Here is a 17,516-nt window from a genome sequence, read left to right on the forward strand (position 1 = left end):
TCCAGGCGTAATGTGATACTCAAAGACGAAGTATAATTGCCGAAACATTGTGAAACGGGGCAGAGAAGCGCGCGTGAGTCATTTGCGATTTGATCAATCAACGTCCTTTCTCCTCTTCACGTCGACTACAGACGCTCTGTATTACACAATGCGAGACGCAATGGAATTACTTGGAATTGAATTGTTATTTGTCCTGGACCCGTTTATTGTGCTAATTATCAAAAACAAATCGATCGAAAGTATTATGCAGTGAAACAGACACATCGCGCGGTTCGAAGCTTCGAGAGAACGACTCCCTAAATATAGAAACGGCTTCGCTACGCGGGACATTCAAAGATAATGGAATAAGACTCGGGAACTCAGTTGCGTATGGCATCGATGAGATCCGGAAGTGTTGTCTGTGTGTGTGTATTACCTTTTTCCCGGCCGTGTGTACCGCCGCTTTCGCATGACGTGTTTCGCTCGCGCTCGACGTCAGCCGCCCACCTTTTCAGCGCTCGACTGCAGTTTTCTTGCGCCTTGCGTATATACACAGCTTGTTTCATTCATCGAATCGATAGAGCATTTCTCTCTCCGTCGTTTGTTTTTGCATCCTGCAATCAAATGATGATGACTCTTAATAATAGGTTTGTAGAATTGTTTTGAAAAAAAGGACGATTCATTTCACTAATGCAACTAGGTATAATTATTGAATCGTCGACACTTCAGAGTATACAGATTTACATCATTAATCGCGATTCTTTGCTTCTCGGTGAAAACAAGTCTCTGGTGAGAGAATTATCTCGTGATTGCAGATTTAATGAAAATACGCGCTAAGCTGTATCTGCATTTATCTCGGAGCCTTGTGAATTTATCACTTTGTTTTTGCGTAGAAGTACCATAATAGTACGTACCTTCGGAATTCAATTAGCGAAGTTGAACTGCAAAAATATCAATCACGCTCTTCTCTCTTTCTCTCGACTTCGAAACTGGCGGGTTAATTTGCGTGCGATTCAAACTCCATGAGCTTGTTATTCCGAATCCGTCGCTCCGCTTCGCTTGGTCGTAAGTCTTCGCATCTTTTGTTCCTCACTTCTCGGGGCATATCCATTTCACGGCTTGAAAAGTGCAAAGTTTCCGAGCTTACACTAATTGCGCACACTTTGTCTGATAGAGAGTATGTAATAAGACGACATTATCTATTATTAGTTATTGATGATGACGAAACGATCGGGGGAAAATATTATACCGTTACACAATGAACTTACGTAACCCATTTTTATCAGACAATGCCTGCGCAGACAATTGTTTTTGCTCGATTTCCGCGAAACACGTCTGCGTTAGAATTTCAAGAATCCTCACGAACGCGATAATTGCGATTCTGTGTACTTTTGCATAAAAAAATAACCGACTTTTATTTCGAATTCCAAAATAAGAACGCGCCCCGATTGCCGTTACGTCGATAAAACAGATAAGCGAGTAAATTTGCCATCGACTGCAAGTATAACAAAACGTGTATATTTTCTTGTGATTGCAGGCATGTCGCCAAGCCAGAACGGCCTCGGGCTGAACCAGCAGCAGCAGACGCCGGCCCAGCGATGTAGCAGTGTGTCGGGCAGCCACGGGCAGCACCATCACCACCATCACCACCAGCAGTCGCCGGCGGCTCAGCAGCAGTTCGGCCTGGGCGAGCCTCAGAGATAAGAGATACTCGTCCCGACGAGAGGCCTGCTCGTGGCAGCAGATCGTCAACATCTTCATCGTCATCATCGTCATCGGCGTCCTCGTCAGAAGGTGTAACACGTGCTCCAGTGCTCTCTTCATACCGCACAACAAGAGGCAAACACATCGTATATACACACTCACATTGTTATACACAAACATTGACATACGAGAAGGCGCAGCAGCGCGCGCGTCCTCCTCGCTGTTTTACCGACCGTCGGTAACCCGTTTGGTTTGCTTATTTCGTCGTATTCATATGCCAGAGGAGAGAGTCGTAAGCGCGTTTGATTCGCGCTCAGTGCCGATGGATGCTAGAGTTCCTGAGAGATGTAAACACACGATAGACACTAACACACACTCGTACTCACACATATCCAGGTCAGCTGCGAGACTGGAATTATGGAGTCGGGCGAAATGCACGTCGATAAAGAGACGAGCAAAGAAGAAGTGAATTGAACGAAGTATAAACGTATGTAGTGCGATGATCCCGTGGTGTTGCGCGATGCACGCGATGTAACGACTCGTTCCAGGCTCTGAATTTTTATGAGTGATATAACAATCTATGTTCTCGTGCGGTCTATGGGATGCAGTCTCTTGTCTCCCGAGGAGATGGCAAAGTTGTTTGGTTATTGACGAATTGAAAGCTTTCGTTTTTCTTTCTTTTTTTTATCGAATGACAAAAGTTTGGATCCCGGTTGTACCGGTGCTCCATGACTCTAAATTTTTCATACATATCGAATTAATTTTGGTTTGACGTTTAGAATGTAGTATATATGTACATGATTTACATGTAATTATTTGTGTAAATAATCTGGAATTTGTATTGAAAGAAATTTTTGTGGATCACCAAAATACTGGATAATGTGACGGGTTGTTAATTTATAATTGATGATTGTTAAGTGTACATAAGTATTGAGCAGAAACATAAAGTAACTGGAATTAAACGAGGAGAATTTAAATTATTGGTGTTGCTGTCCGATTACGATATTTCAATCCCCCAATAATCAACTTCTATTGCTCCGTATCACCTGTGATTAGATTGATCACTTAACTGAAAGCTAAGAGCAAAACCGTTAAAAAACTCTTGTTAAGAAGAACAAACAAGTCCATTGATGTCGATTTTACGATGTTACTAAAAAAACTTTTCACTCTTAGCTTATAAACAAAGACTGGCTCGATTTTTCGTTCTTTAAAAATTCAGAGTTCTTCAAACAAAAAATGGATGAAGCGAAATCCGAGGTAGTGCGTAGATTGAGCTATGTGTCGTAGTTAAAAGACGAAACCGTCCCTCGCCGTTGAAACGTCGAATAAAATTGTAAGGACGCCGACGCGGGGGGCCATAGATTTGGTTTATTTTTTTTAAATGCGTCTGTTTCCCGGATTTTTTCGGACTGTAATTCTCTTCTGAAATTCGACTGATAAAACTCTACTCACTGAATCGATGTTCTCCTATACACACCGTTGCGTTCTACTCGTGGTCTCAAAGCTAATTTTTGCACAAAAATTTACTGATATAAGGTTTTTGTGCGTCCATACGTAAATAATGTTCAATATAGTTGTTATTCAAATCCATAATTAAGAAAAGAGTTTATGTTAAGAGAATGCGTACATCGATTCCCGGTTTTATCAAGTAAAATTTTCCTCCAGAGAGGATGTTACGGAGGGACAGAAGACGCGAGCTTGTTATCAAGTCAGGACAATAGGACCTTCATGCATGAGTTGAAGCTTTTACGTACAATTGTACATGTAGTTCGAAAAGGAGACGAAATACGTTTTCGTCGATTACAAAACGATGGCAGAGAAATCAAGCGCTTTCGTTCAATCTTTTTTGTCGATAAGGGGGTTAAGGAGAGGGGGCAGTAGACGATTAAAGAAGTAACGGAGAGTACTGCTTTTGTTTATATGTGACAGTTTCCAGCATTAATTGTTTCATTAAAGTGATTATTCGTTCGAGATTGCCGATACGACTCTGTAAATGCAACTGAATTAATGAAGACTCGTGATTGTTTATAAGTTTTCCTGTTCGAGTGATTTCTTAAGCATATAGTACAAAAAATAATAATTATTAAATGTGGTGTATGATTGATACTTTGAAAATTTCTTGTCACGTTGACTTTTAAAATTTTCGAAACTAATGTAGATTAAAGAAACCTGTAAATAATTTAAAAAGTATAATGTTTAAAAGATAAAAAAAATAAAATTTCATGTGTAATCTAAGTGTATAAAAGAAATTTTTGCTCTAAAGGCTAAACTTTTAAAATATTGCTAAATAAAGTTACTATTCAATGTATTGAATATTTTCTTTTTTTTATAAATTAATCGTTCAGATTATGAAAGTGTTAAACAAGCCATCAAACGTTCGGTGTTTGTTGTATAATATGGTAATTGCATGTTTGAACATCGCGGTAACAAAAAGGACGCATTTATTTTTACATGATTTTATATAAAATTAAATCAAAAATTAATAATACAAAGACAAGCGTTAGCTTAGAAAAGGTATTATTTTGGTAGCCTGTAACGATTATTTCCTCCGATTAAAACGACAACAAATGTATACTTCGTAATGCAGAGTTTATTTTCTTATACAGAGACAAAATATGTAATCAGAGAAATTTCGTATGATATATATTCAATATATAAATAAATCGGCTTCATTAAAATTGAAATTATTACACAGACTTACAATATAATAATGTTTAAAGTAACGCGACTTATTCTGAAACTCCTTTCTGAACGTTTTTGCAAATCATCGAATAATTTTCGTCCTTCGTATCATATAAAATGGGCAATAGTTAACTTCTACACAAAGTTATAAATGTATATATATCTACTTAACTTCTTAAAGCGAGAAACAGTAGTTTGAATTCAAAACTTTTGTTCTGTGGTCCTTATCTTTATATTTTTTTGACGTCGTCTTCCAAATAGAATCTGCGTCTGCAAACTTTGAATTTTTAAAACCAATTTCAAAATGTTTTTCGTTGTCATTTTGCGGGCAGACCTTGAACTCCAACAAACACAGTACTGTACTGCGGTATCACTTCACGTCACTATAAATCTTATAGAGCATATTCTGTTTCATTAATAATTGCTAGTATTTCTCCAACGCTCACTCGTATGCATTCGTTATCAGACATATAAAAATTTGTTTCACAGGCTTCCTCAAGCTATTAATTCAAATCTTGTGATTGTTTTAATCAAGGACTCAGTTAACTGTAAATTTCTGAAAAAGATTTCAACAATCGAACGACTTTTATGAATCAATGTACATAATAACAATAATGCGCATAAGTAACCATACAATACGCTTACTCTCTCCATCAGGGTTCAGCATGTAGGATAGGATGGACATAAACGATCGGAAAGTGCTGCGATCGCGTGTCTGATGATACCGTAAAAAAGCGAAATAAACAAAGCTCGCTCGGTCGCTTCAACGTTTCCTGAATAGTCTCCGCAACCTTGAGAGGCGATATGCACTTGAACTTCGCGCGATGCTACAGCCCTTGAAACTATACACGCAATCGCAGCCTTGACCTTCGCCTTGAATCGACCCACTTCCGCCTCAGACTCGAGCGAAATGTTTTAACAATAAAACGACCAAATTGACGCAATTGTACTCCTGCTCTCGCGAAGAAAGCAAAAATTTGATCACAAAGGCAGAATCAGAAGCGGTGTGTTTACATATGAGACTGATCCGCGCAAACACACGCTACATAATCCCGCATTGCATCATCAGCTCTAGTTTTCCCTTTAGCCCTGACCTTTATACACGACGCATATACACTGCTACTGCCTTTCCACCCTTTGTCTCTCTCGTTATTATTACTGCTCTTGTTTAACACAGGAACTAAAGGGGGAGACGAGGGAAATCGTACGATTGCGCTGCAAGCTCTGTATCATAGAGTAATTCGATAACATACACACACTTATGTTAAAACCATAATTTTACAAATTGTGTATTGTACTGTGTTCTTTTACTGAAGCGAGGCGGCTTCGTCCAAACTGTCTCGCCTGTTCCTTTCTGTCCGTCTCTAATATATATGACGTTTTGATGATTTCGTTATAGGCCTGTTGCCCCTTTTTCCGGAGATTCGCGTTGTTTTGTATTAACGAGTGACCAATATCGCACAAAAATCCGCTGCAGAGTTTGCGTTATAAAGATTGAATTGTATTGAGAAAGTTTGCGGCGTATTGTGAAAACTTGTATAACTCGAGCGATATTATTCAGTCGATAATAATAAGTGTCATGGCGAACATTTTTTTTACACTGTAGGATTATTCGAGGGTCGAACGATGAATTTTTGGAAAATTGGGCAAGCGAGTCGTATACATGTTGTACATATAGATAATTATAATTATGTATAATTTACCGATCATAATATACCTAGTTTAGATTATTATATAACGAATGCAAAATTCAAATCAACGATCATAAGATACTTTTATACTTATTTAAAAAAAAAAGAATTGTAATTATAATTAGACGTTATTTATAAAAAATACAGGATTAAGCATAATCATCAACTTCGGAAGTAAGCTCGAGAATCGCATGATTCTACAGTGTAGAGATGAACAAACGCAAGTACATTGTGAAGTGTTAGTAACAATAATAGTTTTTCTCAGCGGTAGCCGATAGAGCGAAGGCAACTTTCGCAAATGTAACGATTGGCGAATATGCAATTTCGACTCTATATACGACAAAAGCGAGAATATACTTAGAGTATAAGAAAAGAGTGCGGAACATCACCGCAATAGGATCGAAGCTGTTTCATGTAAATATTATCTCGCGGCGACGATTATGATAATAATGAAAAAAATGTAAGGATTATAGCGATGAGATGATGAGAATCAAGTGTTTTTCCCCCTCGAGGTACATGCTTTAACGTTTCTTGAGCGAATATGCCCCCTTCACGTCTATGACGTCTAGGCTATTATTATGTTATAATTATTATTGTTTCTTTGATTATTAATTATAGAATAATGTTCATTGTACATAATTAAGAGAGAAAAAATTATCTGAATAAATCATTAATAATGGTGCTTTAATAGATGATTCGTTTGCTCGTCCCTTATCCTGTCCTTGCAACTATACATAAGCTATTGCTAATCCATGCATTTTTTAAAAAATAATTATGTCGAATGGGAAGTATAAATTTTTATTGTACAAATATATATTTACATTTGCCCTTGCATATTTAACATGTTTAATAATACATAAGCAGCAATCGACTATATGTAAACGAAACAAAATTTTCGATTAAAAATCATTACAAACATTATCACATTCGATTTAACACAAGCATCTTCTTCTCGAAAGTCTATTGCATAATACGTTTGGCAACAGATCTGTGATTTTGATAATTTCTAATGCATCGTACAACAGACAATATTGACACAAAAATGTTTATAACTAAATAAATATTCCTACGATAGTTTACTAGTTTGTTAAAATCTTTAATACACGCGGTATTAAATATGGTAAATTTTTGTATTAATAAAAAGACCTTTTGCGTAATTATTGCAACAAGTAAATATTCGTATATAAAAGTTCATTACAATTACATAAGTTATTTTAAGTTGAGATGTAATCAAGACAAGAGTATTGCACAAAGTATTAATAAATAAATAATAGAAGTTAATAAAATAACAAGCAAAACAACAATGAAATAATCTGTTAAAACCACAGATCTGAGGCGTGAAATCAGTAAGTTTTGGAAGAAGTATGTCTGAGAATCAGCATCAGTATTGACCATAACTTCACAACCGAAACTCAACTCTAACTGTTCGTTGAAAAAAACTTTTCAGTATGAATATTATACCTGAAGTACTGCTTCTGATTCTCAGTGGCGCAAGTTGTTCGTCCGAAAATTTATGTGGACGTGACACCACGATTAAGACCAGTCCATCTGTCTGGCACCGGTAAGAAATATTTGTGCATCGCGGCGATAAAGCGTGCGCGGTACTCCCCCGGTGAGACAATCGTCGGCAATTTGCCTTGACCGCCAAGGATTCCAGATTTCTTCACCATCGTCTCTATCTTCTTATCCCAAGTAAATGTCCGCAAATAATCTGGGAGAACGGATTTTTTTTATTCTACTCATTTAATTATTATTATTATATTTTTATCATAATTATCAATATTGATAATAATGATGGATAGATAAAATAAAATCTTGATTCTTAGTATGAGCCTTAATTAAACAAATATAACCGAAAATATCTGGTTTCTATGGCCATAAAAATGAGAGACAATAACAAAATTCTCACCAATTATGCCTAATACAAGTTCGTCCGAAGTCGGCTCAAGGCCCACAAGCAGTGAATAGTCCATTACACAGTTGTCTGCCAAGAATTTAGTGTCTTCCTCGATAGCCTTGTTCAAAACAGCTTTGGCATGTGGTCTAATATACAATGGGGAGTCGCAGCTCACTAAAATATGATCGGAAGTGTTTAGTATTACGAACACTCTTTGACGTTCGTACATTGATGTGTAGTTCGATATCAAACGGATTACTTCGCATCTGTTAATAATTCAGTGAAAGATAAAAAACTATTTTCTGTTATACTTACTATTTAATAAATTCTCATCTAACAAAACTAATTCCCCTTCGTGATCGACATCTTCCGGGTTGACTAGTCTATTCCTGACCGAGCCTTTTAGGTCGAATTTGTCGGTGATGCTTCTGTTATAGAACAAATTTTCCATCACAAGTACGCTTGTTCTCAGCGCAGCGTTAGTCGTATTATTTTTAAACGACACCCGATAGATGCCAACAATTTTTCCCAAGAGTGTGGGCTGCTTGGTTTGCTGACACTTTTCCATGTACGCAAAGTAATTAGGAGCAAAGTCCAAGAATATCTGCATGTCCATCCTAGTCATTTCTTTCAGAACAAATCTATCGTCTATTATAAATAAAATCTAATTAGAATAGTTCCTAGTCGACAACCCAAAAATAAAAATCTCCTAACTGACCTTTTGTTTTGCAGAAAGAACTTCCGCTCTTCCCACCTCTCGCAGCCCACAGTACACTCCTACTCAGACTCCTGGTGTATCCTTCTTCACCGTACGTTAACACGTTATTCCTCAGAGCAGCAAACTGTGCTGCAAAGTAAATCCTGCAATAGAAATTAGTCGTCGAGTCAGCGAATTGCACTTCAATGTAATTATGTTGCTGTTGTTTGGCGGCCTTCTTTTCCTCGTCAGTCTCAGGATTCGGAGCTGGAGGAGCACCTGTCGTCTCGATTGACGGAACGACTTTATCGGTTTCCATTGGACTACCCTGAAAGTATGAGTAGAAAGGTTGAGGAGATGCGAATTACTCTCGTCAAGGGTAGAGTGGAATGGAATTGAGGGTGTCGTTATCAGATTGCAGCTGAGCCCTAAGAACTTGCCAGTGCATTTGGATTCGGACTATTGCCTCGTAGGAACGACAGGACTGACGGCCTCTTGGATTCACCAGATTGATTTATCTCCGAAACGTTCTCCTTGTTCTCTGGCAATTTCCTTCTATAGAGCGGACTTGGATTTAATTCCGGGCCCTTGGTACCTCGCAGCTGCTCCTGCAGCGCGTGCTTATAGTCGTGCGAATCCAGAGCGTAAGCTATGATCGATGAGGGCTCCGATTCGTATACGACGATCGGCACTACTGACCTAGAATAGAAATTTTTAATTTATTCGATGGTATTTATTTTTCTCAAACATTATTGCTTACCCAAGAGGTAGTAAATGATGTTCGAGGGGTCCCAGAGGATTTGGTATTGTATTGGTTGTGGATGTCGACGGTAAGAGCTGCGATAGTATTGTTTTCTTTTTCTTCTTCTTGTCTGGCGCGTCTTCCGCAGTAGGAGGTATTGTGTCGGAAAAGGATCTTTGATGTGTTTTAGGAGAACCTTAAACACGAATAAATATTTTCATACGTTAGATTTTTTACCTATGTAGTTGTAATAACAGTTAACACAGTCATGCTGACCTTGAATGACGACGATTTCTTCAGGATTCGTAATCACAGTGGGAGGATCAGGTAGTTCTCCATCCGAGCTTTCAACCGGGTCAAAAGACATCAAGTTTGCCTGTATCGCAGTGATAGCATCAACAGCATTGTAGTCCGCCGACATTGGACTAAGGTCCTCCAGTTGTGATTCTGATGCTGTGTCCTCTGTTATGTATCCATCGTTGCTTTCGACAGCCCCTGTACCACTACTACCGCTAACACTGTTAGTTGCCGTGATACTACTGCGCTCAACTGTAGTTCTCTTATTTGTTTGGCGTTCATATTGTTGACGTTTGGCCGACGCAGTCGCCTCTGCAATTTTAGCATTCCAATTCAAGACTGCATCGGAGATCAGACGTTTAACTATCACGATGCCATCTTCGATGCGATACATCAAACTCTGTACTTGTTTTTCCGAATTCTTGCCTGAAAAAAGTGTATTATTTATTACGAGATTATGCAGAACAATTTGAAATTTAATAGAAAATAAAAATTAAGCACCTTGTGACTTTTTGTTTTCCAAAGTAGGCGAAGTAAGCTTTAACTGCAACTCCTCGATCTTATTCTTAAAGTATAACTGATCTTTCCCCAACTGAATTTTCATATTAGCAAGCATCGCTTCATCCAATTGCAACCCACTGATCTTGTCCTTGACATTACAAAATACCTCGTCACCTTTGAGCGCCAAAGACTTTATTTCTTCGATAACACTCGCGTGTATTCGCGAGTCGTAGATGACATCGATAAGTGGTGGCGGTAGTGAAATCTCCCACTGCGAAATCTTACTGTAGCGCATAATCGTTAACATATTGCGCTTAGAAAAATACTGCTGGTGGTCATGGTGAAGGGAATGTTGACAATTCTCCGCTCCTCGGCGAGTGTAGACGTTGCCATGAAAGCGAAGCTCTAGGTACTTGGCAAAGGATAGGGACCAAGTGTCGTCAGAAATTGGAACGACCGGCGAGACACTCTTGCACTTAGTACACTTGCTCCACATGAATATCTGCTTTGAACTTTCTTGACCTGGATTAGTAAACGGGTCGGCGCTCATTTCGCACAAGCTTATGTGGACGCATCCACCGTCATGTACGAATCTCCTCACGTGCTGAGATATCTGAGCTCTACAACTTTGAGCTGGACACTTGTACTCGGTGGTTAGACAGTAGCGTTCCAGAAAGCGGCCGAGTGCTATGTCATTCCTACCATACAGGTCCATGTTTACCACCCACGGGTTTACACAGAAGGCGGGTGCATTATTTCTGACGAATAAAAAGAAATGTCTCAGTTCACATCAAAATGTGATTCGTTTTAAATATAGACATCAAACTTACGTATTGTTGTTATGAAGAAAACTACAAAATAGCACCGATAATCTTTGGTGACTTGCAGGATCAAGACAATCCGGCCACACAATCTGCTGGTCCATCGACTCGTTTTGCGTCGGAGCTGACGATTGCTTCTTTTGCACAGATACATCGTTGACCGGGTGGAGACGACTACCGCAGGCTCGGAAATGTGCAAGCATCGTCTGGACTTCACGACTGTCAGCTCCCGCCGTTAGCTTTGCCTTGATAAATGGATGCTCCGGTTCGAATTTGATCTTCTTCATGGGTTTCTCGGAGCTCGACGATTCCGCCATCAAGCTGGTCAATTTTGCGCCTGATGGGAATATCACTTCAATGATTTAGTTTGTAAGGTTTCTTTTTGTTAGTTTCCGTAGATTTTGATGACGATTTGGATTAGCTTTTAATGATGTTTTAAAAATCTGAATGGAATATTTTTCAAACCAATTGCAATGGAAAGGTATTACGGTATAAAGTGATTCGTAAATGAAATGTAAAAATTGAATCATTTGTAGCATGAATACCTTCCATCTTATCCGAAAAGTATGCCGAATAATACAACTCCTTAGGAAAGAAGCTCCTCAATACACAGTTTCTTCCAGGCTCGGTCTCCAAATATGGAATGGAAAACTTGAGGTACGGCGAGACGCTGAGGATCGTCCCCTCGAGTGCCTTCTTGAATTTATTCAGCAGCGGCAGGTCAGCCACACTGAGGCATTGTCCGTTAGGACTAACTTGGTCGAACACCTCGTCTTCGTCTTCATTCATGTATTGGTGCAGCGGGTCGCTCTTGTCACTAACCGACTCGCCGTGAACGCGTTTTTCTGGGTCTGGCTTGATTTCCTTAGACTTGCTTGTCCGGGTCTCGTCAGATGCTGCTGCTTCACCTGATGAGCTCTTGCCGAAGAGTTCCAAGGTGCTGTCGTGGTCCGATGTGGTACCGATACCTGATGTATCGTTTTGCGAGCTCGTTTCAAGTAGCGCCGATTGAACTTCAGTTAAACTTGTCTGTAAAAAATGCGTGATTTGAAATTCCGTTTTAGATGATGAAATGTTTTAAAGTTGGAGAATAATAACGAAATCTACCTTTTCGCCGATTTTCGATTCATCAGAGCTAGATTTCGACTTTGTCTTGAATAGCTTCAAAGTGTCATAAGAACTGGTAGCGTTCATCAATAAAGCGGATACTTGATTGAAGTTCTCACTATCGCTGATATTCTCAATACTCTGTTTCCTATCATTACTATCACTCTTTACAAGTGTGCTTTTGTGCATCGGCAAATGATTGTCAAAGTTCTGCTCTTCTCCGGAAATGACACCACTAGTGTCCTCTGATGATTTTTTTGGTTTCTCTAAAATGCTATCTTCACCTTCTTGGTCTAATAGAAAAAAAAAAAAAACAATTCCCATTATAAAACGATCAAGATTTTCGATTAAAGTAAAGGTTTATACGCTTACTTTGGCTGCCAATAGATTCTTTGGTTTTGCTAGGCGAAGCGTTACGCGAAGATTCATCCAAGAAGGAGTTGTCTTTGGGAGAAGGTGGCCTCGCAAACTCGTCCATCAAGAAGGATTTTTCCAGCCGGCAGGAGTATGCAGCAAAGATCATCATCGACGCTACGTTTTTCACTTTGCGCAGCTCGTTCTGCGAGCCACCGCGTAGCAGTATCGTAGCACCGAGGTGTGGGTTCGCACAACCTTCGAAATACATCAACGTCTTCACGCCAGCTTTAAAAGAAAAGCAGCTGCGTTATTATTTTAATTAATTATGTCCATATTGTAAGCTCGAAGTGTACTGACTTTTTTCACTCGGGAAATTCCTTAAATAAAACTTTTTACACGTTCCAAGTCTATATCTAGCGGAGATATGAGCGTCGATTGTGTCGACAATGTTAGCACCGGTGCACCTTGCTAGCCTTTCAAGGATGCTAAGTTTCACATTCAATACAAGAGTTATGCCGCATTCACGCAGTCGGTCTTGTGCTAATCTTGACACAGACCGATGCACTAAGACTATGTCTGGGCCTAGGGAGTTAATTCTAGCTACTGTGTGCCCTAGATATTCATTTTCCTATGTAATCGTAAACGAGTTATTAATTCATTAACCACATCTATATTCTATTATATTAGTATTTTCAATACGATACCTGTAGCATCACAGGTTCTAAGCTAAGCAACCTCCCCTCAACTCGCTGATACATGAGACCACAACGCAGCAAAAGAATCTTTGGATTCGCTATCATAGCGTTCATTCCTTTGTGAGCAACATTTTTGCTGCACACAACTCCGGAGACGATTTCGCAGTCATTCTTACTGCCACCAGGAGATTTCTTAATTTGCACGTATTGCCGGATGTCCATGTCGTCGGCGTCGTGATGCAGATCGGGCCTCACGCGGTCGATTATCTGATGGGCTATTTCGAGAACTACTTCGGACCAGTTTTGCGACAGACCTTCTTTGTTAAGTAGCTGTCGAAGGAGAGAATCTTCGTGTTGTTTGTATGCGGAACTTTAATGATAGAATTTGAGTAGAAATTATTATTATTTTTTTTTTTAATTTCATTTATAAATCAAAACTCACGTTAGACAATTGTAAACGGTGGATTCGTTGAAAGCATTATTCAAGTTCGCCACTTGGTGCCATCCTTCTTGTTTTTTAATATCCTGGACTAACAGTTTATCATTGAGAAGGTCCTCAGGTACTTTATTCTCCCGAGTCTGGAAATTCACTTCCTTCTGCTCGACTATCCCATCGTTACAGTCTGCTGTAGTCGATATTATATCTTCTGAGGTCGGCCTCTTTAAGGTAACTGTTGAAGCTTCTAAATTTAAATCTAAGTAAAAACTGGAACTAGATGAAGGCATTCGCCCTTGTACTTGAGGTGGCTGCCTACTCTCACTCTCGGAATCTGAAATAAATTAGGTGTTTTTTAAAATCATAAATATTGGTAGTTAGAAAAAGGAGAATGGTTTATAAAGTACCCGTAGTCGAATCATGTTGAGGAATATTTTTCACCCATGCTGGTTCCTGAGCATCACAAGAAGTTTGATTATCAACTAAGAAGTCTTTACTTTGTACTCGCGAAAGTTTGGCAGGTTTAAATAATGCAGCTGAATCGCTAAAAGCATTATCCATTAAGACAGGTTCAATAAAACCAGCTTCAAACAAAGCTTGCCCTATTGCAGTTGCTTGTATTCTAAAAAAATCAACATCAGAGTATTATAATGATTTATTCAATTATTCGTAACTTTATTTTCATTGAAGTATAATTTACCGCGTAGCTGCTCTATTCTGAGCAATCATCCAATTTACTAGTTCATTTCCTATAAAACAATTGTAATAACGATTTAATCGGATCCTATGCGTCTGCAGAATGATCGCTTGATTGGAGCGAAACAACTCTTCATAAATCATCCTAAGGGATGTTGAATTTTGCAATGCCAAAGCGCGTTCTTGCGAAGTTAAATAGTTGTGTGACGATCTGAAATTGTTATAAATTAGAGAAATTCTTACTTACATGATAAACTTTGTATTTGCAATGAAAATTTACCTGCCAGTCGCGTATTTCTCTTCCATATAACCAACACTGAGTTTTCTTCTGACAAGAGTCTCATTTTCTGTACTTTCATTGGTACATTTATTTGAGGTTGGTGGTGAATTGGTACCATATTTTTCTTCTAAATCCTCTTGCAAGGCTCTTAAATCTGCAGAAAGATCACTCCTCATATCAGAAGATTGTAGGTAGGACAAAACAACTTTGCAGCAGTATGTACAAACCCTCAGATCACCTGAAAATTATGAAAAGAATAATTATTATATATTTATAGGTTGCACTGTATCAACAATTCATATATTGATCTTCTCACCAGTACAGCCCATGATTTTTCCTGGAATTTCGTCACAACAGCATTTTGAACAAAAAATTTGGCCACACACCCGACAGTGATGTCTTCTCCTGAATGTAGTAAACCTCTCTCCACATTCGTAACATTGTTTGCTTACACTGTCAGGCATCCAATAACTTCTGAGTTGGGAGTCTTTGTATGATTGAAGGTTCTACAAATTATATTGATGAATTATTGTTTGCAGAAGTAATATTTAAAGATATAAAAGGAAAACTCACATTGCTTTTCAAAGCCACAATATTGCTAATGCGTTTCAAGACATTTGGTAAGCTTCGACCCTCCGTTGTATCAACTGAGAAACTCATCAGACTGCTGGTATCTTCTGAGGGAGATTTTTCTGTACTTCCAGGCTGTTTCCATGATTCAGAATCTCCAGATGAACTTTGTTCATCATTATTTGGAGATGTTGCAGCCGTAACACTTGGAGTTGAACCTGATAAACGCAAACAAATTATTAAAACCATCTTAATTCAATTAGTGCTTATTTATTGTCAATTTACTATTTGTAAACCATTTGAAAATATGTTTTGAATTATATAGCATTGTGGAGTATTTGTGAAAAGTCTACAGATGGACTTGAAAGATAGTTAACAGTAAGCGCGTATAGATAAAGATAACAATTAGTGCAACCTATAAGAATTAATCCTTGATAAAATATTCTTTAACCATTATTTTTATCTGTAAAACTTCATGTAACGGATGTTAAACATTTTATCGGCTATTAATTAATGCTATATATAGAGCCACATTGCCTTTAAGGAAATCTTTTTATAAATGTGTACGCACTTATCATAACCTATACATTTGTTTTTTCACTTGTCAACAGGCAAAGCATGGCCTTCAACAAATAGCAATGCTCAAAGCAAGCAAATAAACCACAAACGAACATTTCCAACAACTGTCATCGCCAGACGTAAGCAAAAAGAGCCAAAATCAACAACCACAAAACTTGTCAACCATCCCAAAGAATCAGCTGCAAATGCACGAAAATGCACCACGTACTCTTGGCAAATCCGAAGATCTTGGAGAAAATTGAGGCGACGACGGGCTGGCTCTCCTCTGGGCTCAACGGAGCGAACTCCGTGAGTTTCGACGGTGAGTTCATGTTCTTGTTCATCTTGCCGAGAGTTGCCGCCTCTATACTGTTGTGTTATCCTCTTCTCGCGCTGCAGCAGGACCTCTGTTATCTCTTGGAGTTGTCCGTCATGATGAGACCGATCAGCATCGTGCCTGACACGAGAACAATTGCTGCTCTGCAGCCTCTCGGAGGTGGAGAACGCGAAAACTTCGCGTCGCGATCGCGTAATAACAATAGTCGCGTTCGAGCCTCTCGTCAGCTGATCGACGCCTATATAGGTGTGTTATGTGTATCATATAGGCTGGTCGCGCGGGGATTTTTTTTCTTCCTTATTTTGAGTTTTAAGGTCATTGACTCGAAAGGGCAGTAACTATACTAAAATCGGGGGACTTAAAGAAAGAGGCTTTGTTGTTGTTTGGATCTGTTAGAGTTAAAAAATACAATCCAGGGGGCCCAGATCCCTTAGTTACGGTACTGTCGAATTTGTATACCTATACGAGCCTGGAGTCACGTGATACCGACAATTACAGTTCATCACACCGCGATATTGCGGAATCCAAAATTCGGGACTATACGACGTGACGGAGTTTAAACGGATTAAAATAAAAATAAAGTTAAAGAATGATAAAAGCTATGCCTGACGTCTATTTTTGTATATTTAATATACGTACTTATTCATTAAAGTCTTACTGTGAATCGACTTTATTCAAGGCCAGAAACATTTTTATTGAATGTTAGTAGTTATAAGTAAATAATGCAATATAGCAAATGAACTTATTATGCTGTCTAAACTCTATATTTTAATTGAGTTTACTCAAACATTAAAAAATAAATAAATAAGCTCGATATGACTTTTCCTCTTAAGACGACAATCCGCAACAGAATTTAATATCTCAAATCGTCCGATCGATTCATCCCTCGTCGCATATTCCATTACGACCTAACGTGTCTCGTCGCATTATGTCATACACACGACGACGACGTCGCATCGATTATCATCACACAAACCCCGAGGACTTAAGACTCCATAATGGTATGTACTTTAAAAAGCACAGTCCCGCAGTAGACAAACACGGAAAGACCAGCTTTTCACACGTTATAGACGTTTACTCAAGCCTATAGCCCGAGACTCGCGATTTTCCGCGGACTGGCGTAAATGTTACATAAAATGCGCTTTTATCGATCAACCTTTCACGTTGCAAGACACCGCGAGTCCGATAGCGCAATGCACGTACTTGACAATGGCTTTGGCATTAGTAAGCTATTTTTATACATATATACGCTTCAACACTTTCATGCTCAAGGTGTACGATTATCATTTTGTGCAAACATAGAAGCTGACGAAGCTGCCGATATTTGAATGGAAAATAGTCGTAATTTTGTTGAACAATTTCGAATTCTAATAGAGAGCCGATAGCATATTATCCCATATCTATCGGAATATGGAGCAGTGGGCTGTGTTATTGTTTTCCGCTCGGCGAAGCTCGCGCGCGAGCGTGAC

The 17,516-nt window shown here is 38.9% G+C and overlaps 2 protein-coding genes across 3 annotated transcripts in view; one reads left to right on the forward strand and one right to left on the reverse strand.

Annotated features, from left to right (window-relative positions):
* LOC100122147 (UBA-like domain-containing protein 2) overlaps positions 1 to 6,746 on the forward strand; it is a 26,949-nt gene extending 20,203 nt beyond the window's left edge. Inside the window, exon 4 of the mRNA XM_001605699.5 lies at positions 1,517 to 6,746. Coding sequence (XP_001605749.2) covers positions 1,517 to 1,683 — 167 coding nt within the window. The 3' untranslated portion in view covers positions 1,684 to 6,746. The remainder of the gene's footprint in view (positions 1 to 1,516) is intronic.
* LOC100122133 (1-phosphatidylinositol 3-phosphate 5-kinase) lies at positions 6,426 to 17,164 on the reverse strand. Of its 2 annotated transcripts, none has more exons than XM_008208855.4 (21): positions 15,940 to 17,164; positions 15,156 to 15,370; positions 14,899 to 15,088; positions 14,583 to 14,820; positions 14,307 to 14,513; positions 14,014 to 14,228; positions 13,613 to 13,940; positions 13,180 to 13,540; positions 12,833 to 13,103; positions 12,491 to 12,760; positions 12,119 to 12,411; positions 11,557 to 12,040; positions 11,021 to 11,363; positions 10,191 to 10,948; positions 9,669 to 10,115; positions 9,411 to 9,588; positions 9,091 to 9,349; positions 8,672 to 8,978; positions 8,269 to 8,601; positions 7,966 to 8,127; positions 6,426 to 7,767 (listed from the first exon to the last, which is right to left on the reverse strand). In XM_008208855.4, exons 1-21 carry the CDS (start codon positions 16,052 to 16,054, stop codon positions 7,568 to 7,570), a joined length of 6,174 nt encoding a protein of 2,057 aa, XP_008207077.1. In that variant the 5' UTR covers positions 16,055 to 17,164; the 3' UTR covers positions 6,426 to 7,567. The 2 variants fall into 2 exon arrangements, with proteins under 2 accessions (XP_008207077.1, XP_001605733.2); XM_001605683.6 differs by having other exon boundaries at positions 11,021 to 11,348; positions 15,940 to 16,291.
* Between the last annotated feature and the right edge of the window lie 352 nt (positions 17,165 to 17,516).

The sequence above is a fragment of the Nasonia vitripennis genome, chromosome 5, assembly GCF_009193385.2.
Source record: "Nasonia vitripennis strain AsymCx chromosome 5, Nvit_psr_1.1, whole genome shotgun sequence".
In the NCBI taxonomy this organism is placed as follows: Eukaryota; Metazoa; Arthropoda; class Insecta; order Hymenoptera; family Pteromalidae; genus Nasonia; species Nasonia vitripennis.